Source organism: Camelina sativa, chromosome 11, assembly GCF_030686135.1.
Source record: "Camelina sativa cultivar CO46 ecotype springtype chromosome 11, ASM3068613v1".
Lineage (NCBI taxonomy): Eukaryota > Viridiplantae > Streptophyta > Magnoliopsida > Brassicales > Brassicaceae > Camelina > Camelina sativa.
In genome coordinates this window covers 15948984-15973534 of record NC_141890.1, presented here as the reverse complement: position 1 = coordinate 15973534, position 24551 = coordinate 15948984, and the positions used below count along the sequence as shown (strand labels likewise).

The 24551-nt window shown below is 40.8% G+C and overlaps 2 protein-coding genes and 4 pseudogenes across 2 annotated transcripts; 5 read left to right on the top strand and 1 right to left on the bottom strand.

The window, feature by feature from the left end:
• Positions 1-6596: 6596 nt before the first annotated feature.
• On the top strand, positions 6597-8617 carry LOC104723735 (cytochrome P450 708A2-like; annotated as a pseudogene).
• An 895-nt stretch (positions 8618-9512) lies between these two features.
• On the bottom strand, positions 9513-20735 carry LOC104728103 (BAHD acyltransferase BIA1-like; annotated as a pseudogene).
• Positions 10959-12647, top strand: LOC147934059 (uncharacterized; annotated as a pseudogene).
• Positions 15725-18195, top strand: LOC147934058 (uncharacterized; annotated as a pseudogene).
• A 1023-nt stretch (positions 20736-21758) lies between the features above and the next one.
• Positions 21759-23066, top strand: LOC147934057 (uncharacterized). The gene is made up of 3 exons (XM_087472454.1): positions 21759-21984; positions 22080-22396; positions 22509-23066. The coding sequence occupies exons 1-3, from the start codon at positions 21759-21761 to the stop codon at positions 23064-23066; spliced, it is 1101 nt and encodes a 366-aa protein (XP_087328580.1).
• Positions 23067-23074: 8 nt separating this feature from the next.
• LOC104728104 (uncharacterized) lies at positions 23075-23488 on the top strand. The gene has a single exon (XM_010447133.2). The coding sequence runs from the start codon at positions 23075-23077 to the stop codon at positions 23486-23488; it is 414 nt and encodes a 137-aa protein (XP_010445435.1).
• Positions 23489-24551: the final 1063 nt, after the last annotated feature.

Here is a 24551-nt window from a genome sequence, read left to right as displayed (position 1 = left end):
TTGGTTGAGAGTAGCGGTTAACAAAATTCAAGACCTTAAAAAGATGCATAAGGCTTGTTAATATATGATATTAACTGGTATATATAAGATATGGGTCTCTCCACTAATTGCCAATTGATTTTAAGTTAAAAGCCATAATCTAATATGGTATCAGAGGCCGGTCCGCACAAGCTCAACTCAATCCACAATCGGTCTGGCTTAATAGTTGATCCGCCGATTCATGCCCGAACATTCCGAGAGTGATGCCTAGAATAACCATCATCTCGAGAGAGCGTATTAGGAATACAATATCTCACATTAGAAGTTAAGTATGATCGTAAGTGGTATATATAAGATATGAGTTTCTCCACTCATTGCCAATTGGTTTTAAGTTGGAAGTCTATAATCAAATATGAACAAATATATATTAAAGATGGTTTGAGATATTTTAAGATAAAATAATTAGGGTGTGAATGGTTGCAGCGGTTGGGGCAGACAAATCCGTCTGCAGACTGGACCGCTTTTTATTTACCATTCAGAAAATGTAGTCCGCAGTGGTACGGTCTAAATAAAGCAGAGACAAGACCGCTGCGGACCAACTGCGGACCGCTTTTGCCTACAAATAGAGTTGGTCCGCAGCGGTCTGTAGTCTGCCTTAAAAATGGAGCGGTCCAGACCGCATATAGATTTGGCCGCCCTGTCCGCAGTTACCATTCATACTAAGTGAATAGTTAGCTTAGTAATCGTCTAAGAGTTTGAATGAACTTAATTTTGAATTATTCACAAAAATAAAAAAAAATAAAAATGGAGTATATGGAAACTTCTACTCGAATAAGAGGTTTCTACACCCAAAAGGAATGAAAACTCTTTTTCACTCACAATTCACTTTTACCAAATCGTAAAGAAGAAAAAACGACAGCGACGGCAGCTTTGATGGTGAATTTCTTTGGCATGTTCTTCCGATTAATCGACAGCGGTGAGTTTCTTTTTTTCATTCTTTTCTCATATGGGCGAAGCTTCTTCCTTTATTCGTCCTCCTCCTGATTTGTTTTTCTCTTATTCTTGCGACTCATATTTTTATTTGCTCCCATGGTTTTCTTTGATCCTATCACTCAATATCGTTTGCTTCTCTTCACATCATTTGAAATTCAGCTTGATATTACAGTGTAAATCACTCCAAATTTCTCATTTTGTATAGATTTAGAAGTTGCATGTAGATTTGGTAATCGCTTTTGAATTCCTGTAACGAAATTGAGTTATCAGAGATGAGAGGAATAAAATGTTGCAAGGTTTGTCTTGGTTCATCTAATTTTATCATAGTTTGTGTCAAGAGTTTTGAAATCCCGATAGATTGAGTTGGTTTATCGCTAAGCTTTGTATAAAATTGTCAATTTTGTTAGATTTAAAATTTAGTATTTAATCGCTTATGAACTGCTCTTGGTTTCTTTTTTGGTTTGATAGTTATTTGATTGTAATATGTTTTATGTTTCACATGTTAGATGTACTTCGAATATTAGCTTGTTGAATATGGATGACAAAGCTGGATCAATCGGACTGATATTAGGTTCTTATATAATTTTTGAATATATGTTTTTCCCGTGATGGGAACTTTTCTCTCTTATTTCTAACAACTCTTATAGTTGTGTTTGGTTTAATTTTTGTTAATTGTTTTGTTCAGGCGTTGAAAAGGAGTATCCTAAACGCCTTTTCAGATATGGTGATGAACCACAATTGAAGCAGATAAACAAAAGCTGCAGAATGTCTATCATGAAAAGAATCAAGGATGCTTTGCCAACCGAGTACGAGAAATTGAAGAGTGATCCTGTTTTTGCAAATGTTTTTGCCATCTACGAAAATGGTTTAGGATACTCTACGCGTTTGATCCACATCATCATGTGTAGGCAGTTGATCACATATAAGAAACATGAACTATGGTTTGTGTTTGTAAGGAAGCCATTGAGATTTTCAATGCAAGAATATTATTCAGTCACTGGATTCAAATACGAGGATGATTTCAGCTTAGATTTGAAGACTTGGAAAGAAGACAGTTGGAAAGAGGACAAAGGTTTTTGGGCTAGATTATTGAAGAGAGATGGGGAGATGAACATTAAGAGGCTGATAGATGTGCATCTACTAGAAGCTCCCAAGTGGGAATATGGAGACAATATAAGATTTGTATATGTTTGTGTCATAGCTGGTTTGGTGATAGCTAAGGACGAGAAGAAGAAGATCCCTCTCTCATACATCAAACTTCTGATGGATCTTGATAAGTTGAGAGCTTATCCTTGGGGTTTACATTCGTTTGACTATCTTGTGACCTCGATCATGGACACAGGGAAGGTGATGTGAGCGCAGGACAAGAGCTCGACCAAGACGACCGAGAGACGCCGATCATGACCGAGGCACAAGACCGAGACGCATCGGAGGCAGCCGAGACGCAAGCAACAAGCGCGGCCAAGGCACCAGCGATCCTCCCAGGAGCCACGACACGATCAAGGAGCTCAGCAAAGGCGACCAAGCAGCAGATCAACCTCTTCGTTCGATCATTCGTCCAGCATCAACCGACCCATGAAGACCTTGAAGGTTCAGTTCGAATGGTCTTCACTCTTACCCAAGAGTGAAGACAACCAAAGTCACTTAAGCGAAGATGTGTACTCTTTTTCCTCACTCCGGGTTTTTTCCATTGGGTTTACCGGAGGAGCTTTTAACGAGGCATTGAGATTGGTGCAAAACATCCTAAGGCTAAGGCGTTTCCCGCGTTAAGGCCAAAGACGGATCTTTCTTCCCTTTACTTTGCATTTTAATTCGAACTTGGAATATTCCCTTTTGAACGTTGAGATTGTTAAGTTTGAAAGTCATAATGGGCGACGTGTTCCATTTGCAAGGAGAACACGTCAAAGGAAAAATGTGCGGACCAATATGAGTCCGCGTGTCCCTAAGCCCTCTCTTGACCTAAGTATTTAAACCTCTCTTAAGCTCTTTGTAGTTTTTCAGACTTGAATGAAATTAAACCTTCCTCAAAGAGTGATTCTTTGATCTTGTCTCATCTGCTTTCTATAGCTCAATCCGGGATTGTCTATTGAAAGAGTGATTCTTTCCGTATCGCACCGTCTCGTTCCGTCTCATGCTCCCCGAGTCGTCCCGTTTGTTCCGCAACGAGCCGCATCGATCCGTCTGAGCAACCCAACAAGTCCTTTCCGTGCATCTTTCATTTCCCTCATGCGCTTGCTTCTATATCCCGTTTCCACGAGTCATTTACTTAGTCAAGCCCAACGAATCAGCCCTGACCGAGGAAAGTCATCGCCGATTCAGACGTCTCGAGAGCAGCCTTCCCTGACCGAGCCGGCGTAACGGAGTGACCGAGTTGCGTACCGATACGCGCTCACATCAGAAGGATTTGAGGAAGACCAACAGTTATATCCTTAATGGTTTCTCATTTGCACTTCAAGTATGGGTTATGGAAGCAATTCTATTGATTGGAGAATTGTTGGGAGAGAAGATTAACAAGGAATTCACAAACGGTCCTAGATGTTCTAACTGGAAGGTGCGCAGCAAAAGTGTCTTATCAAGACACTATCTTCATAGAGAAATCGATTGGACCAAAGGTTAGTAATTTCCTTTCACTATTCTTTTTTAATTGTTATGGTCATAATCTGGTAGTGTTTTTTTACTGTTTCTTAACCAACATTTGTGTAAATGTGTTTTTTTTGTAGGATATCGTTTATCCATACATTTCCATCTCAAGAAATTATGACATATTCGACTCATTAGATTTCCTTAGGCCTGATGAGATCAATGATGTGGAAGTTAAAAACATAAATGATTTTGTCCGATCTGGTTCTGATTTTAGAGACCATGTGTGGGGACATGTTGAAACTGATGATGTTGATGAAGAGAAGATAGAGGAGTGTAACATCCGCGAACCGGAATTCCGGTTTAGGGGATGCATTGGTCGATGCAAGGTTGGTTCTGTGCGGACGAGTTTAAGTTAAACGTTGCATTTTGGGGTTAGGGAAACCCTGAAAACGTGTATAAAAGGGAGTTTTGTCGTATTGTGGCGGAGGTTTGGCCGTTTCTGCAGAGAGCGAAAGAGAGAAAGAGTTTTGTGAGTGTTCTTGGAGTTTGAGGCTGTTCCAGTAGAGATCTGTAGCTAGGATCGTTGTAGGAGCTTCTTAGGAGCGTTTTCCTTCTTGTGTAAGGTTCAGAATCGTCTTGGCAAAGGTTAGTGCATGACCTGGCTTATCTAAGCTGGAGATTTCTTTGATCTGCTTGTTTGTGTGTTTTATTGGCTTGTTGTTATGTCGTTTCGTCGCAGGACGCTTTGGGAAGCTTTTTGTGGCAATAGGTTTGTGTTCTTGGTGGTTTAGGAACGGAAATCCAGCGAGAAGCTTCGGGGGAAAACGATGCTCGGCATGTACGTCGGTCGATGCAATGTGAGGATGACACAAATTGACCTAATAGCATCGGTCGATGCAATGTGGAGGCGTCGGTCGATGCAATTATGGATTTCTTGCTATGTCGAGCATGCGTCGGTTGATGCTGCAATGTGCGTGTTGGTCGATGCAAGTGAACCTTGTATCGGTCGATGTAACCCCAGTTGGTGTCTGTCAATTTGTCTATGTTCATATGTAGACCAGATATATTGGCGAAAATCTTGCAGGACTTTAGTGATGTTATGAAGAGATTCCTTCTTGCCATCAAAGAAGACCATTATATCATCTGCAAATGCAAGATGAGTGACTTGAGGAGCCGATGCTGATGGGTGGTGTCCAATGAGGTTGTTGATGTAGCTACGATTCAGTAACTGTGTGAAAACTCCATCGCTAAAGTGAATTGATAAGGAGAGATAGAGTCCACTTGCCTTAGATCCTTAGCTCCCTTGAAGTAGCCACAAATTCACCATTTACTGACACAGAAAAACTTGGAGTGGTGATGCATTCTTTGATGAGGTTTACAAAATGTGATGGGAAATTGAGAGCCTTTAGCACATTGATGATGAAATCCCAGTGCACTGAGTCGAAAGCCTTTTTAAGATCAACCTTTAGGATGCCTCTAGCCGTGATGTTCTTTCGATTGTAGCCTTGAACTAGTTCCGTTGCAAGAAGCACATGTTCAACAAGCAATCTTCCTGGAATGAAAGCAGATTGTGAGTTTGCGACGAGGTCAGAGAGCACACTCTTGAGATGGTTTGCAAGTAACTTGGACACTACTTTGTAAATGGTGTTGCAGCATGCGATGGGCCTAAACTCGGATATTCTTGAAGCATTTGGAGTTTTTGGAATAAGAGTCAGAATGGTTGAGTTCCATTGCTTCAAAATCTGGCTGGAATGATAGAATTCCAAAACCGCATCAACCAAGTCTAAACCAACCGTGTTCCATTGCGTGGTAAAGAACTCTGCACAATATCCATCAGGCCCAGGGCTTTATTTTTTGGCAGAGAGAATAGCGCATCTTTGATTTTCTCCGGGGTTAATGGGCTAGACAGAACCTGAATAGCCGACTCGGAGCAACGTTGAGGGACAATAACTGCTAGTTCTGCAACAGTTGGGGAATGAGTTTGATCATTGCTACCAAACAAACTCCGGAAGTACTCCACTACAAGCTGCTGAACTCCCTGTTTGGAGTCAACGATCTAGTCGTTCTCATCAGTGAGGAATAGTACCTGATTGAAATTTTGGCGAGATAGCATCACTCTATGAAAGAACTGTGTGCATTTATCCCCCTCTACAAGCAAGCAAATACGAGATTTTTGTTAAAGAAGAAAATATTTTGTTAACAAAATCATAGGATAAGGATTGATTTTTGTGTACAACTTTTTATATCACTTCTTCGATTCTCGAAGCGTGGACTTTATATACGTCCAGGCTGTCCAGCGGACATTTTAAACACGTGAAACTTGATAGACAAGCAACATAATCAATCGCACATGCACTTTCAATACGTCTCGTTACAAATTCCGTATGCGTCAAGCAACAGAATATTGAAAATTTAATGAAAATCACCCGAAAACAAAAAAAATGATAACGAAAAAGATTGTATTTCATCATATAATCAGTAATTTCATTCATTACATGGGTGTGTTTTCTACAATTTTACCAAAGACCAAATAACCAAATAACTCACAGTCACACGTACACTGTTATGCATGTATAGCATCACCATACGTCCATACCACATACACCTCCAAGTACATGTACAAATGACTGTCATCTCTCATAGATATGTAGTTTTGGATAAATTCGATAAATTTGGTTTTTCAAAGTAGTTGTGTGTACGTAGTGTGGTGATGAGTTGACAAAGTAAAATTTGAAATTCTTTTACAACTTCTTTTGGTGTTACCCCTCTTAAACAACAAAAACAATTTTTTTCTTAAATAATCTAGACCAATTAAAAACTAACAATAAAGTTAAAAAAAGTTGGAGTGAACCAAAAAAAAAAGATTTAGGAGGTAGTTATTGTCCGTACCAACCAGTGTCTCAACCAACTTGAATAAATTTATATAGTATATATTTTCAATCGACGAGAGAGCAGTAGCATAAAGAGGGCACATCTGTCGTAGAATCATGCATCCCTAAATCCTCAAACCAATATCTTCCAAAGGTAGAAAGAATGAAATAAGTTAACATGGTAGAGGTTTATGAATTACTGACTGTGATAGTTTCAATCATAGTGGTCAAGCTATTTCATTGGATTTATCTGTGGAGCAATCCAAAAAAAAATGGAAAATTACCTCCGGGGTCAATGGGTTTTCCGATCATTGGAGAGACTTTTGAGTTCATGAAACTTCATGACGCTCGTCAACTTCCAACATTCATCAAGGAGAGGATCCTTAGGTACCTTTGCTAATTTCTCCAGCATGCATATGTATGTATGTTTCAACATTCATTTTTACATTACTCATAAGTGTTGCGTTGTCTTTTACGGGAAAAAATAGATATGGACCAGTTTTTCGGACAAGCTTATTTGGAGGAAAAGCTATAATCTCAATAGATATTGAATTGAATGTGGAGATAGCAAAGGCAAATTATCTCCCTGGTATCACGAAAAGCATATTACGACTATTTGGGGAAAACAACTTGTTTAATTTGTCCAGAGCAAAGAGTCACATAAACATGTTCGAAACTTGACATTCCAATTGTTGGGTCCACAAGGTTTAAAACTGAGGATGGTTGAAGACGTCGATCTTTTGGCTCGCACATACATGGAGGAAGGAGCTAGGAACGGCTTCCTTAACGTCAAGGAAACATCAAGCAAGGTAAAAAAATAAAAATCTATTCATATAATACAGTTTGTAACCCTTTGCATTATTACTTATACTGGATTACTTAATGTATCATCTCATCAAAATTTATAGATTTTAATCGAATGCCTTGCAAAGAAAGTTATGGGCGAAATGGAACCAGAGGCGGCAACAACTCGCACTATGTTGGAGATATTTTCCAAGGGAGTGGTTTCAATTCTCTTGGAACATTCCTGGGACTGGTGTCTATCGAATGATGAAGGTACATATTTTTCAGTTCATATAACCCTTATAGCACTATATATGTGAAAATGATTTGGTTGTAAAGGAATCAAAACGAAAATCTGTTTTTTGACAGGCAAGAAAGCTGATGATGAAGTTAATAAAAGAGACGGTATTAAAGAAGAGAGCATCAGGAGAAGAATTTGGGGAGTTTTTCAAGATCATATTTGGAGAAACGAAAAGCGGAGCGGATACTATGATCATAGAGAATGCGATCGAATACATATACACTTTCTTTTTGATTGCTAATGAAACAACGCCAGGAATCCTTGCTGCTACAGTAAAACTCATAAACGATCACCCTAAAGTCAAGCAAGAGTTGAAGAGAGAGCATGAGGGAATTCTTCGAGGGGAGAATGGCAAGGAGGTTGGCCTAACTTGGGAAGACTATAAATCAATGACTTTCACCCAGATGGTGGGTATATGCCACAATCACACATTAATTAACATATCAGTACACTCATTGTCTATTAGTTTGATATAGATAGTAGTTCAAAAAAATATGGTGTTTTATTTCAGGTTATAAATGAGTCGCTTAGGATAACAAGCACAGCGCCAACAGTTCTTAGAATAACCGATCATGACTTTCATTTTGGTGATTACACAATTCCAGCTGGTTGGATCTTCATGGGCTATGCTAATGTCCATTTCAATCCAGAGAAGTACGATGACCCTTTAAGATTTAATCCATGGGGTTGGAAGGTGAGTTATTTAACTTCATCTTTTAACTTATTCAAATTTTTTTATAGAATTTTCAGCATAGAATAAACACTAAAATTTTAGAGGAAAGACTTGGGCTCAATCCTCTCCAAGACTTAGAGTCCCTTTGGCGCTGGTTCTAGACTATGCGTAGGAGCTGAGTTCGCTAAGCTTCAGATGGCCATTTTTATCCATCATTTGTTTAGATATAGGTTCATTCTTATCACTAATGCTTTAATTTATTTTTTAACAATTCAAAGCTTTTTTACTTACCTGTATTTCTATGTACCCATGGTTTGAAGGTGGTCAATGAAAAAAAAAACTACCGTACTTCGAAGGTTTATGCTTATGTTTCCATGTGGATCTGATGTTCAAATCTCAGAAGAAGTCAAAGAGGATAACTCTGATGGTTATTAGAGTGGTGGTTATATTCTTAATTAAGGTTGTTGGCTCGAATGCTTAAATGGATAAAAATCATCTTGGAAGAGAGTGTATTTTTCTACTGGATTAATAATGTGTTTAGCATTGTGTCTAGTATATGTCGACATATTGTAGCGGTTTCATTTCTTCACAACAAAGAGAACTTTTGTCATTGTGACGGATGCCATTTGGTCAGATCGTCACAAACTCATATTCGCTTTCTTATAAAGCCAACTAAAAGATGAATTTATGGCGAAAAGAAGATAGTTTTCATGCTTTTATCCCTTGGTTCTTAGGAAAAACATTTGGATCTAAAAATTAAAGGGTCTTTTAGTGAAAATTCCTCCTTTATTTTTATATCTTTTTGCTCATTTCTTCTTGTATTTCATTTGTGCTTCATAAGTAATTAATCTCTTTAGTGTATGATGGCCAATGGGCGTGGTAGAATTAATTCTTGATGTATTACTGTATTAGTTTCATTTGAACTGCACAAGCAGCTACATTTTTAGATTGAGTAATCAATAGTTATCTGGTGTTTTCAAAATGCTAGTTTGTACAAGCCTGGAAACAACCAGAGCCATGAACCGTATTATAGCCTATTAATTAGGAACTAAGAAAAAAAATAATTAAAACAGTGAAGGAAATCTACTATTAAACCATATATAATACAAACAAGATATAATATCATGAAAGAGTTATTTGTAATTGGACGACAAATCAAACGATTAATAAACCATATATAATACAAACAAGATCAAGGTCATGAACACATGAAATTGAAATGACTTGTTCACTTTATTCGGATCACAATGAAACGTAAAGCCAAGAACTTAGTAAATCCAGCGTAAACAATTTTTGATGTATATTGAGGTGCGATTGGTAGTAGTCTTGTTTAGGTCACGACCGGGGGATTTAAGATGGCATAAGCAAGCAAATCTTGGTCATCGACGAATACAGACATGTCTTGCTCAGGTAAGCTTATCCATGCTTCTACACCATCACCTTCTTTTGAATCAATCAACATGACATATCCCATGTTGTTGTAAATGTTACTTGACGGGTAACCCATCCAGACGGGGCAACCCAATCCAAAGTAAACCTTGTAGAACGGTTTTCTGCACCAGCTAGACATTATGCACATGTCTATATCCAGTGACTCGTACTCACCTACCTCTATCAAACTCAACAAACTCTGACCAAGTGTATTGCTTTGGAGATTCTCTCTAATTATCTCATTGACTCCTTCTTTGGCCTTCCTGAATGAGGCCACGATTTCGGGGATCTCCAACTCCATATCCACGTCTTTCTTGAGAGCGAAAACTGTTTGTAGGTTGCCGATCGCGTCTTGAGGCAAAACAGTAGATGGAATCCTAAGCCTCAAGTCCAAGGCCTGACACATCACCGCTTGTCTTGGAGTCTTGGACTTTCCAAGTGAGAACGTGAGGATTTCCTGGTACATTTCCAGAGAAGTGACATGATAGCTTCAACACGAGTAGGCACAGGGATGGTCTCGCTAGCAGCCTTGTGCCTAAGCTTAACAATCTTAGAGGGTTCGAAGACGAATCTTTTCGTGACAACACATTTACGTGTATAATTGGAATCCGTTGATGGGAACTGTGAATATATGTTATGATGAGGAGGATAAATGGTCGTTTCAGCAAACTCAACAGAACTTCCCGCCACATTTGACTTCCCATTGTCCGTGGTGGTAGCCCAATCGTTAACAAATATCACCAATGAGGTTGCGTCACGGATTTTGTGAGAGACAGAGACAGAAACCGCCACTCCTGATCCAGACCCGAAGAAAGTATTAGCTCATATATATCATAGTTTATAAATGTATATTAGGATGGTTAAGTCTCCTTTAGCTTATCCTTCTAGTATACTAATTGTACAATATATATACTCTTGTATCACAACTATGATTCATTAATGAGAAAATATCTTTTCACCAAAGTTTACATGGTATCAGAGCAAAATTAATCTCTCATTCTTTCTTCCGCATAACAAACTTTTTCAAACACCATTGATGACGATTCTGAGCTTCGTCTTCGTTCTCATCTTCAGTTCGAGCTGATTCTTTCTTGATTGAGCTTTGTTTTTCATCTCTCTTTATCTCGAATCTATCTTCTAGAACTCTGATTTGTTCCCTTTTTTTTCCGATGAGTGCTTCGAATCTTCAGATCCTTTCATCTTTTGTTGCGAATCTTATTGCGATTGTGTTGATTATGTTCTCTTCTTTGATTACCGAGTCCTTTTGGGGTTAATCACTTTTATCTTGGTTGATTGAGCTTAGGTTGTTGCATATTATCGCACAATCTTGTTTTAGATCTGAATCATGACTCATACGGTTACAAATTCAGTGCCAACGAATCCGGCGGATCAGTATGAGAATCTGTTTTTCTTGCACAGCTCAGATCATGCGGGGATGAGCATCGTATCCGATCGTCTCACGTCTGAAGCTGATTTCTGCTCTTGGCGAAGGTCAGTTCGAGTAGCTCTTAATCTTAGAAATAAACTTGGTTTCATAGATGGAACGATCAAGAAACCGCCTCACGATCATCGTGATTTTGGTTCTTGGTCTCGTTGCAATGACATTGTATCTACTTGGATCATTAACTCTATTGATAAAAAAATTGGAGCAAGTTTGTTGTTCATATCTACCGCAGAGGGTATTTGGAAGAATCTAATGTCTCGATTCAAGCAAGATGATGCTCCGAGAGTTTTTGAGATAGAGCAGAAGCTAAGTTCCATTCAACAAGGATCGTTGGATGTTACTTCTTACTATACTCTTTTGGTGACCTTATGGGAAGAGTACAAAAACTATGTGGAGTTGCCAGTTTGTACTTGTGCAAAATGTGAGTGCAATGCAGCTGCTTTGTGGGAAAAGCTTCAGGAACGAAGTCGAGTTACCAAGTTCTTGATGGGACTAAATGCATCATATGAGTCTACTCGGCGACATATCCTGATGTTGAAGCCAATTCCAAGTATTGAAGAAGCTTTTGATATGGTCACTTCGGATGAAAGGCAAAAGGCCATCACACCTACATCCAATAGTATGATTTTTCAAGCTATTGCTCCCATTGAGGTTCCTATCTTGGTTCAATCTCAAGTTTCAGCTCTTCAACAGATGTCATATACTGGATCCTATGATAATGCAACATTTGCGGTTCAGAATCAGAATCATTATCGACCAAGAGGCCCGCGACCTGTTTGTACTCATTGTGGCCAAACTAGGCATGTTATTCAGAAATGCTTTAAGCTGTATGGATATCCGCCAGGCTATATTCCTGGTTTCAAGAGCAGTTTTGCTAACTACCAAGGAGGTCAAGGAGGTCAAAAAACAGCATGCCGTCTACACAACCCAGAGGACACACATCTGTTACTCCTCGTCCTATGACGCATGCTGTGGCAAATGTAATGACCGAGACTTCTCCCATGCCATCTACGAATGTTGCGGTTAATCTTGATGTCAGCACGATGAGTAGTGATCAGATTACTTCTTTGATTCAGCAACTTAATGCTCAAGTTAAGCTTTCAGAGACTCCAGCTTCATCTTCATAGGCTTCGCCTATTACAGAGCATGGTGCCATGGCAATTCAATCATCTTCTGGTATCAATTCTTTTCCAACTATTTTTCCTTCTACTTCACTAAGATTTGAAAATAATCGATTTACCTTTCAACATCAATGTCTTTCTTCTTTGTCTAAAGCCATTCCTCATGGTAGTTGGATTATTGACACTGGTGCCACTAGTCATGTGTGCTCTGATTTGAACTATTTTAACGACACAGTGACAGTTACTGGAGTTACAGTCTCTTTACTGAATGAAGCTAGAGTGGATATCACACACTGTGGCACAGTTCATCTATCACATTCACTCATTACATGATGTTTTGCATGTTCCATCTTTCAAATTCAATCTCATTTACATTAGTAGTCTCTTACAACATAATTGTGGCTCTGTTCATTTTTAACCCTGATTCTTGCTATCTTCAGGAGTCTATTCAGGGCTTGATGATTGGTAAGGGTTTACTTCTTCACAACCTATACATCTTGCAACCTGAAGCATCTTCATCTGCACCTGCACACATCTCTTCAGCTACATCACTTCCGCATTTCTCTGGAACCTTGAAGGTCGATGGACATCTCTGGCATCAACGCCTTGGACATCCATCTTCTGACAAGTTAAAAGTTCTTTCTGGTACTTTGTCCTTCCCTATGTCTTCTTTAGTTGATCAGAGTCATTGTTTGGTTTGTCCTTTAGCTAAACAAAAACGTCTTCCTTTTTATTCAAAAAATCATTTGTCTTCTCACCCGTTTGTTCTAGTCCACTTAGATGTTTAGGGTCCCTTTTCAACAGAGTCTGTAGAAGGTTTCAAATATTTTTTAACGATAGTTGATGATTGTACACGAGCTGTTTGGGTTTACCTTCTACGAAATAAAAGTGAAGTTACTACTGTTTTTCCTGCTTTTATCAAATATGTTCTTACTCAATATAAATCGCATATTAAGGCTATCCGAACTGACAATGCTCCTGAACTAGCTTTTACTAACCTTGTTAAAGAACCTGGCATGGTTCATCAGTTTTCTTGTGCTTATACTCCTCAACAGAACTCTGTTGTTGAGCGCAAACACCAACATTTACTTAATGTAGCAAGAGCCTTATCGTTTCAGTCTAATGTGCCTTTAGTGTATTGGAGTGATTGTTTGCTTACTGCTGTATTTTTAATCAATAGAACTCCTTCTACTTTACTAAAAAGTGTAACTCCTTTTGAATTGTTGAATCACAAACCACCTGATTATAATTTTCTAAAGTCATTTGGTTGTTTGTGCTATGTCTCTACTTTACCACAAGATCGACACAAATTTAGTCCTCGGGCAGATCGTTGTGTGTTTTTAGGATACTCTTTTGGTTACAAAGGATATTTTACACCTAGATAGTAATGTCATTTCTATTTCACGCAACATCGTCTTTCATGAGAACATTTTTCCTTTCCAATTAGAACATGCTCCTATGCATTCGGCTGATATGTTTGATAATGTCATCTTGCCTTCATCACTTCCTCCTGACATAGATCATTATCATCATCCTATGCATTCTCCATTAGCATCATCATCCACTTTGCCATCTCATCAACCACCATCACCCATATCCACTTCTGGTGATCATCGTTTAGTCTCTGAGACTGTACCTGCAGAAACGACTACTGTTTCATCATCAAATGTCAGACCAAAGCGAACATCTAAGGTGCCAGGTTATCTTTCTGACTATCATTGTTCTCTTACTCAAATTTCTCCATTATCTTTACCCATCAAAAGAACCACTCCATATCCTATTTCTTCCTATATTACTTACACAAATTTCAAACCTCTCTATCAAGAATATATTCTCTCGATTTCCATCGAAACAGAACCAAAAATTTTTCAACAGGCCATTGCTTCTGTATATTGGACGAAAGCCATGAATGTGTAAATGGAGTCTATGAAGGCTGCTGGTACGTTTGATGTTGTCTCATTGCCACCAGGTAAAAATGTGGTGGGTTGTAAATGGGTATATACCATCAAGTATTATGCCGATGGTTCCATAGAGCGATATAAAGCTCGTCTGGTTGCAGAGGGTTTCACACAACAGGAGGGTGTAGATTACTTTGATACCTTTTCTCCGGTTGCATGTTTGGCAAGTGTGAAGCTTCTTTTGGATTTGGCAGCTAAGAAGGGTTGGAGTTTAACTCAAATGGATGTCACTACTGCTTTATTGCATAGTGACTTAGATGAGGAAATATATATGAGTTTACCTCAAGGATACACACCACCTCCTGATACTTCTTTTCCTCCTAATGCAGTGTGTAAGCTCAATAAGTCTATATATGGCTTGAAACAAGCTTCAAGACAATGGTACAAATGCTTTTCAAAGGCACTCCTTGCTGATGGTTTCAATTAGTCTGATGCTGAGAACACGATGTTTGTCAAGGAGCAAGGTACGTCTTACACTGCCTTAATGGTTTACTTTAATGACATTCTTATTGCCAGCAACAATGACATGGCGGTTGCTGCAGTCAAAGCTACTTTAGCTAACCAATTTAAGATCAAGGATCTTGGTCCTGCAAATTTTTTTCTGGGATTGGAGATAGCCAGGAATTCGACGGGTATATCAGTATGCCAGAGGAAGTACTGTTTAGACTTGTTGGCTGATGCAGGTTTGTTAGGATGTAAACCAAAGTCTGTTCCGATGGATCCAAAGGAGAAACTTACTAAAGACACTGGTGTTCTTTTATCGGATGGGCGACCGTACAGAGAGTTAATTGGCAGGTTACTCTACTTGTGCATTACACGTCCTGACATCACGTGTGCTGTTCATTGGCTAAGTCAGTTTCTCTCATGTCCTACTGATGTCCATTTTCAAGCTGCTCGCAACGTCCTCAAATATCTGAAAAACAGTCCTGGTCAAGGTCTCTTCTATTCAGCTACTTCAGAAATTTGCTTAAATGGCTTTGCTGATGCTGACTGGGGTACTTGCAAAGACTCGAAGATCGGTTTCTGGTATGTGTATCTTTCTCGGTACTTCTTTGATATCCTGGAAATCAAAGAAACAGGACGTCGTGAGCTCTAGTAGTACGGAAGCAGAGTACAGAAGCATGGTGCAGACTACCAAGGAATAACTCTGGTTTCAACAGATGCTTCATGATCTGCGTGTCACACCTGTGCGCAAGCTAAGCCGTTCTGTGACAACAAATCCGCTTTACACATCGCGAGCAATGATGTGTTTCATGAGCGAACCAAGCACGTCGAGATAGATTTTCACACTACTCGTGATCAGGTTAAGAAAGGCTTTCTCAAACTTTTTCATCTCAGTTCTGAAAACCAGCTTGCTGACATTCTTAGGAAGCCTCTTCAACCTGGACCATTTCATCATCTCCTCCGGCGCATGTCGATTTCAAGCCTTTATTCCTCCACAGAAATATCGGCTTGAGGGAGATTTATACAAATCTCTTGATTGAGCGAAGTAGGTCTCAAGAGAATAATTGAATTCCCTTGATAGAGCTACAAACCAGTTCTTACGCTGCGCCAGGTTGGTATCAGAGCTTCGCTACGATCCGTAACTATGCCGCGACCAAAGAAAGAAGTCCAGCCAAGTGAGGGAGAGCTTAATCGCCAAGCCATCGCAGAACTTCGAGCTCAAGTTCAGAGCTTAGCAACGGCGGTTCAAGCGATGAGTTTGCGTACAACGGCTCCGGAGGAAGACAAAATTTTTGAAGAAGATGACAAAACAGAGTTTGACGAGAATCCTTTTGGTGAAGAAAAGGTGAAGCTTCTTCGTCAAAACGGAGAAGATGATAATGATGTGAGGTGGGAATCTGGCTTTAAGCTGGAGATTCCAGAGTTTCATGGAGGTTCTTCACCCGAGGAACTTTTGGATTGGTTTGTCACCGTGGAGGAAATTCTGGAGTTTAAACGTGTACCCTTAGAACGTTGTGTGCCTTTAATTGCGATCCGTTTTCGACAACGAGCTGAATTAAAAACAACTCGTTTCCGTCAAGGGAAAAAAAAAATCACATCATGGGGCAAGCTTCGTAAGCACATGCAACAAAAAATTTTGCCATTCAATTACGAGCAACTATTGTTCCAAAAGTTGCAGAATTTACGTCAAGGTCCTCGTACGGTTGAAGAATATGCCACTGAATTTTTCCTATTAATAAATCGTGTGGAAGTTAAAGATTCTGAACAACAATTGATCGCTCGTTTCATTGGAGGACTTCGTCAACAGATACAACACACACTCAACCTGTTTCATCCTCTTTCTCTTGCCGAAGCTCATTAGCAAGCCATCACCATTGAAACACAGACCAAAGGCAATTATTCGGGTTGGAGTTCGTCCCGTCTGAATTTCAACCTTCCCCTGCTACTCCTTTTGCTCCGGAAATCACTGTTCCTGTTCCAGCTAAGGAGACCGCTATTGTTCCTGTTGACACGAACCGACCAGTCCGTACGGGAACTCTCCGTTGTTTTGCTTGCGGAGAACTGGGGCATCGCCAGTCTGCTTGTCCGACACGCAATCGCAGAGGACTCCTGCTTGATGATACTGGGCGTGATGTTGAAGTAATTTATGATGAGTATGAGGAGGATCAAGTTGTTACCGAGGAGTTAGAAGCAGATTCCGGTCAACTTTTGATGTTACGTCGTTCTTGCTTAGCACCACGTAGCCAATCGGAGGCTCCGCAACGTCATAATCTCTTTCATTCACGGTGTACGATTGGTGGTAAGGTTTGTAATTTCATAATTGATTCGGGTAGTTGTAAGGATGTTATAGCAGAGTCTGCAGTTAAAAAGCTGAGTATTCCCGATGAGCCACATCATGTCCCTTATAAGTTGGCTTGGTTACAAAAGGGCAATGACGTGAGTGTCACACGACGTGCACTTGTGACGTTCTCGGTTGGTGAAGCTTATAAAGACAAGCTTTACTGCGATGTGGTTCCTATGGATGCTTGTCATTTATTGTTGGGTCGGCCTTGGGAATTTGATCGAAAGGTTTTGCATGATGGGTTTCTTAACACCTACAGTTTCAGCTTTCAAAACCGCAGCTTTGTTTTGAAACCTTCGTTGCCTACTCAAGTATCATCCCCCTCTAGCTCAATCTTAATTTTACAAAAGCGTCCCTTTGAAGCTGAAATGTGTGATGCAGGTATTGTTCTTGTCATGCTGTCGACTCATGGGACTATTCCAACGGAACGTGTTATTCCTTCAGTGTTTCAAGACGTGATTCATGAGTTCGCCGATGTCTTCCCCGATGACTTACCACCCGGCCTTCCTCCTCTTCGTGACATTCAACATCGTATTGATTTAGTACCTGATGCAGCTCTTCCTAATCGCAGTCATTATCGCATGAGCCCAAGTGAACACGAGGAGCTACGTAAACAAGTTGAGGACTTGGTTTCTAAGGGTTTTTTGCGGGAAAGCTTGAGTCCTTGTGCCGTACCTGCTCTCCTTATCCCAAAAAAAGATGGTTCATGGAGGATGTGTGTTGATAGCCGCGCCATTAATAAAATCACGGTACGCTATCGTTTTCCTATTCCTCAACTTGATGACTTACTTGATCAGATCGGTGCAGCGACTGTGTTCTCCAAGCTCGATTTAAAAAGTGGGTATCATCAAATTCGCATACGTCCGGGTGATGAGTGGAAAACGGCGTTTAAGACACGAGAAGGGCTTTTCAAATGGCTTGTCATGCCCTTTGGTTTGTCAAATGCTCCTAGTACCTTTATGCGTGTCATGAACCAAGCTCTCCGCCCATTCATTGGTAAATTTGTGGTGGTTTACTTTGATGATATATTGATTTTTAGCTTGTCTCTTGATGATCACATCCGTCATTTGCGTGAAGTTCTCTTGGTTCTACGTCGTGATAAATTCTTTGCTACGATGAAAAAGTGTGAATTTGGTTCACGTCAAGTCCATTTATTGGGCTATATAGTGTCTGGCGACGGATTAGCTGTGGATCCTAGCAAAGTCTCTGCGATACAGTCTTGGCCTGAGCCTAAGACATTGTCGGAAACGCGTAGCTTTCATGGCTTAGCTTGATTTTATCGGCGTTTCGTCCCACACTTTAGTAGTGTGATGGCCCCAATTACAAGTTGTATTCGAGATGGTACCTTTGCCTGGACTCCGGAAGCATCTATGGTATTTTCTTTGATCAAAGATACGCTCAGTTCGGCTCCAATTTTAGCACTTCCTGATTTCACTATGGTCTTTGAGCTTCATTGTGATGCTTCAAAATTTGGGATTGGCGCTGTCTTAAGCCAACGTACTCGTCCCATCGCTTTCTTTAGCGAGAAGTTGGCTGGTGCGCGTTTACGTTATAGCACCTATGACATTGAATTTTATGCAGTTGTTCAAGCTGTTAAACACTGGCGCCATTATCGTTTTCATAAGGAGTTTGTTCTTTATACCGATCATGATGCTTTGAAGCATCTTAGCAGCCAAGACAAAATTTCTTCTCGTCATGCTTCATGGGTAGCCTACTTGCAACAATTTACTTTTGTTATTAAGCACACTTCGGGCGTTTCTAATAGAGTTGCTGATGCTCTTAGTCGGCGACACTCGGTGCTTGCAGTTTTACACGTCTCTGTACCGGGATTTAGTACGTTTGCTGATCTCTATGTTTCTGATCCCTTCTTTGGGCGTTTTATGGAAGATGTTAATGCTGGCCGCTCTTCTGCTTACTCCTTACATGATGAGTTTCTTTTTCGTGATTCCCGTTTATGTATTCCGGATTGCAGCCTTCGTGTACAGCTTATTTCGGAGAAACATAATGAGGGTCATGTGGGTCGTGATCGTACTCTACACCTCGTTTCTTCATCTTATTTTTGGCCGTCTCTCCGTCGCGATGTGGAACGTTGTGTGATATGTCAGACGTCCAAGGGTCAAGCTACAAACGCGGGTCTCTATCTTCCTTTGCCTGTGCCTACACAACCATGGACCGATATTAGTATGGATTTTGTCATGGGTTTACCGCGAACTCAACGAGGTTTTGACTCTATTTTTGTGGTGGTTGACCGTTTTTCTAAGATGGTTCATTTTATTCCCTGCAAGTGTACTACCGATGCTGTTCAAGTTGCTACACTTTTCTTTCGTGAGATTTATCGTCTTCATGGACTTCCATCTTCTATTGTCTCGGATCGTGATTCCCACTTTCTTAGCCATTTTTGGAGGTCTTTGTGGAAGATGCTGAACACTAGCCTTGATATGATTTCCGCATATCACCCACAAAGTGATGGCCAGACTGAAGTCATTAACCGGTCACTGGGTAATTTACTTCGCTGTTTGGTGGGTGAATCTATTCGGTCGTGGGATTCAAAGTTGCCCCAAGCAGAATTTGCTCACAATCACGCACGTAATCGAAGTTCCGGGTTTAGTCCTTTTCAGGTCATCTACGGTATTATTCCTCGGGGTCCAAGTGATTTATCTACACTTCCAGACCGAACTCGTCTTCACGGAGATGCTACAACTTTTGTGGAGGCCATTCAAGCAGTTCATGTTGAAACTAAGCAACATTTGGAAGCCTCGACTGCACAATATAAACAAGCAGTTGATGTCCACCGTCGTAGGCTCATTTTTGAAGTTGGTGATCTTGTTTGGGCTGTTCTTACAAAGGATCGTATGCCTGCGCGTGCTTACAACAAACTCAAGGCAAAGAAGATTGGACCGTTGGAAGTTCTTGAACGTATCAATGACAATGCTTACCGTTTGCGTTTACCTACAGATCTCAACACTTCGGATGTCTTCAATGTCAAGTATTTGTCTCGTTTTCTTCCTGTGGATCATGTACTCGATTCAGGGTCGAATCTTTCAAACCCGGAGGGACCTGATGTAGCGACATCTTCATAACTTCTTACTCAAGAATCAAGGATTTATTGGTGCTTTAGTATTTCCATTTTATGTTTTCCTTTTCTAAGTAAACTTCTATTTTAGTTAGCTTTACGTGTCTAGGGTTGGTGTTTCAAGGTCGGTTGTGACCTCGCCTATATAAGCTTTTCTTTATCTCTTTTGATAGGCAGCTTTTGAAAATTAATAAACGAGACTTGTCTCTGCATCCCTTGTCTTGATTCGATTAGTTTCATCAAAACAGGAAGTCGGTCTCAAGAGATTTATACAAATCTCTTGATTGAGCGAAGTAGGTCTCAAGAGAATAATTGAATTCCCTTGATAGAGCTACAAACCAGTTCTTACGCTGCGCCACACTCATTAACGACCACTCCCCAGGAGAATCTATAGGGACTAACTTCGGGAAGAATCCCTCAAGAGAGTCGGTGTCTAGGTTTCTCAGGAAATGAGGGAGAAGGAGATCGTTGCGTGCTTTGCTGAACACGGCTCCTTCGTCGTTACAGCTGACGGAAACACCTTCTATTCGTCCAGAAGCGTGACAGAGTCTCCACCAGAGAGCTTTTCAGTTTTCCCGAGAAAGTCTCCGTGACGTAATCGCCAGCTTCGTAGAAGAAGACTGTCGACACGTAGACTGCAGGATCATAGAGATCAAGGATGGAGAGCTGATGGTGATCACGAGGTGATGGTGAAGCAGGCTTTATCTCTTCTCTCCCCGCCACCTCTAGCTTCGCTTCCATCGTATTCTCTCTAAGACCTTAAAATATGACAAGGGGTAATTGAATGTAAGAAACTATAATGGATCAAAGATGTCCTTTTAAACTAGTAGACTAGGTGATACCCCGTGCTACAGCACAAGATTATATATTTTGTTAGTTACTTTCTTGTAATTTGTATTTTTGTAATGTAGTTTTTTATTTTGACTTATTTTCTTTGTTTATATGGTGTTTATTTATATATTTGGGGTTATACAGTAAATTGGAAATCCTAATAGAGTAAGTAGTTTGTAGAATGTAGCTTTTCACGGAAACAGACACACCACAATATTGGATAGTAGTTTTGTAAGAGAATTGACACTCCGCAATATCGGATAGTAGTTTTTTAAGAGGATAGACACACCACAATATCAGATAGTAGTTTTGTAAGCGGGATGAGTTTTTCTTTATTTTGGTTTATCGTCAAAAGAGAAAAGAGGAGAAGTAGCTTGCTAAATTTTAGTGTGAGATATTTCAATGGTTAGGAAACTATTGTATTTTTATTGAGATTAGGTATATTTAAGTTATCATTTAGAAGTTAATATTTGATATATCAAATCTCAGCAAAATTGTAAAAAACCAATTTAATTTATAGTTTGATAAAAACACCTGTTTTAACGGATTTAACTCAAACTTTTTTATATTTTAAAACTTTTAAGAGTAGAAATATTAATATTAATTAAATATTTTATAGACTTTAAATAGATTATAATATTTAAATTTTTTGATAAAGTTCAAATATTTATAATAATTTAAACATTCTATAAAAATTTAAATATTTATAATATCTTAAACTTTTTAAAAAAACGTAAATATATTATAATATGTTTACTTTTTAAAAGTTTAAATATGCTCAAATATAGAACCAAATTAAACTGTTAAATTTGAATACCTGATAAATCAAGCTTCCTGATCATTTGCACTCAAAACATCGGACAGTCCTCTCAGGGAGATCTGATTTCTGCTCCCTATCCTGAATTAGAAGAAATTCACCTCAAAATCCGGGATATGGGATCACTCCTCCACCGGGCTGTGAGCACGGCTCCGGAGATCGATAGGATGTTCGAGGCCATCCAGCGGACCCCGTTTACCAAACAAATCTTGGAAGCGGACGTTCTGGCCGTAAAACTAAGGCTTCCAACCTACGAAGAAACGAAGGATCCAATGCAGCACATGAATTCGTTCATGGCTACCGTATCCAAAGCCAAATTCACCGAGGAACAGAAGGACGCTGGTCAGTGGCAGCTGTTCATCAAAAATTTAACGCGTTAACCTAGTTCTCTCAACTCCCGGCGAACTCGATCGATAGTTTCGCTCAGCTGTCAACAGCCTTCCTGCGGAACTATCGGGTCTTCATAAAGCGCGGTACTTCCAGCGCCGAATTATGGGAGATAGTTCAGGAGTCCAGCGAACCTCTGCGACAATATCTCACTGGGTTCAAGGAAAAGTATGCCAGCATCTCGGTTACCGAAGACGTCGCGATCGCCGCCTTCAAAAAAGAACTCACTCCCGGGTCGCCTTTACAAGTAGATCTCAATAGCCGGGAGGCCAAGGATTTGGATGATGCGCTTCATCGGGGACCCCTTTTTGCATACATCGAAGAGGACGAGGAGAAGCAAATCGCAAAAGCCCCTCCAACACGTCCGGTCTCAGCAAAAAAAAAAAAGTCAAGACGGTTACCAGGAGCCTCGCAAGCATCACGACCCAAGGGATCCCAAGCGTGGAGTAGTCAATGTGATCTCCAAAGATGAAGGACAGGACAACACACCTCCAGACGCACAAGCAGAATTGTATTGCGATTTCCACATGTTTGGAGGCCATTCCACAGCCGAGTGTAAACAGCTGTCCAATTACCTATTCAAAAAGTATTTATCCGACGAGATCAAAGCCGTCTATCAGCCTAAAGCCTTCCACGGTGGTCGTGGAGGAAGAGGTCGCGGAGGAAGATCCGGAAGATCCAACCTTGGGCGAGGTCAGAAGGGCAACAATCTTCCAAATAACGCGCCAAACGAGCAGCAACACCCACCTCCTGTCGCGCAACAGAATAATCCAGCACCAGTGGAAGGACTCTCGGGACCGCCGAAGCGCCAAAAAGGACAGCAATCTGAGGGCACAAACTCCCCGCCTCGGGGACGTATCTCCATGATTATCGGTCAGACCGAAGAATGCAAGGATTCCTTCCGTGCTCTGAAAAAGCGAGCACGCCAAATCTGTAGTGTTCAGGCGATCTCAGTGCTGCTCAGTGCTGACCCCATCACGTTCACAACCGAGGATGCCAAAGGAATCCAGCATCCTCATAAGATCCTCAAGTCGTAGAAGTCACAATGTGCAAATTCGACGTGGAGCGGGTTCTAGTGGACACCGGCATCACGATCAACGTTTTGTTCTGGAAGACGTTGGAGAAAATGGGCGTGACACCAGAGCAAGTCAAACCGGAGACCAGGACACTGACCGGATACGATGGCGTGGCGAAAATGTCAATGGGTGACGTGAAGTTGCAAGTCCGCGCTGGCAGAGTAACTCTCAAGACTAAGTTCGTGGTCATAGACGCACCGCCAATTTACAACGCCATTTTAGGTTCACCTTGGATCTACTCGATGCAAGCGATCCCTTCCACCTATCATCTCTGCGTAAAATTTCCAAACGCTACTGGGATATACACACTCTATGGCGATCAAAAGATGGCCAGGACCTGCTCTGTCATTGAGAAAAAGCAACGGCGGAAAGAGAAAGCATAGTAATTACATAGCGGGGATCACATGATCGATCTCGATAAGCCAGAGCAGGATCGGCTAAAGGCCACAGGATGCCGAATTATCTAGATCAATATAGATGATACAGGATCCCTCTAAGACGGTTGGAATTGGAGCCGAACTCGAAGATCGGATCATGACCGAATTGATAGCTTTCCTGAAATCCAGATCCTCGACGTTTGCCTGGTCCACTAAAGATATGGTCGGTATCGACCCGTCGGTTACTTGCCATAAACTGAACATTGACCCCACATTCAAACTATTTCGGCAAAAGCACCGACGTCTCGGATCCGATCGGGCGAAGGCAGTGCAAGACGAAGTCGAGTGACTTCTTAAAGCCAGATAATGGTAGTACAATACCTTGATTGGCTCGCGAATCCAGTGGTTGCCAAGAAAAAGAACGGCAATGGAGAGTCTGCGTCGATTTCACCGACCTTAACAAAGCATGTCCCTAGGATTGCTTTCCCCTACCGCATATCGATCGACTCGTAGAAGCCATTGCGGGGAACCAGCTACTCTCGTTCATGGATGCATTTTCAGAATACAATCAAATTGCAATGACCCCAACCGATCGCGAGAAGACCGCATTCATTACGGATAGAGGGACTTACTGCTACAAAGTAATGCCGTTTGGGATAAAGAATGCGGGGGCGACTTACCAGCGCCTGGTTAACATGATGTTCACCAACCTAATAGGAAAGACGATGGAATTCTACATTGACGACATGCTAGTCAAATCCTTGATAGCAGAGCAGCATGTCCAGCACCTCGCCGAATGTTTTGACATCTTGGATCGATTCCAGATGAAGCTAAACCCGACCAAATGCACATTGGGCGTAACCGGGCGAGGAATCAAAGCAAACCCGAAGCAAATCAAAGCAGTACTAGGACTCCCATCTCCGACCAATCAGCGAGAGGTTCAGCGCCTAACAGGTCAGATAGCCGTTCTAAATCGGTTCTTTGCTCGATCTACGGACAAATATCTTCCGTTCTATAACCTCCTCCAGGGAAATAAGGATTTTCACTGGAACGATGCCTGCAAGATCCC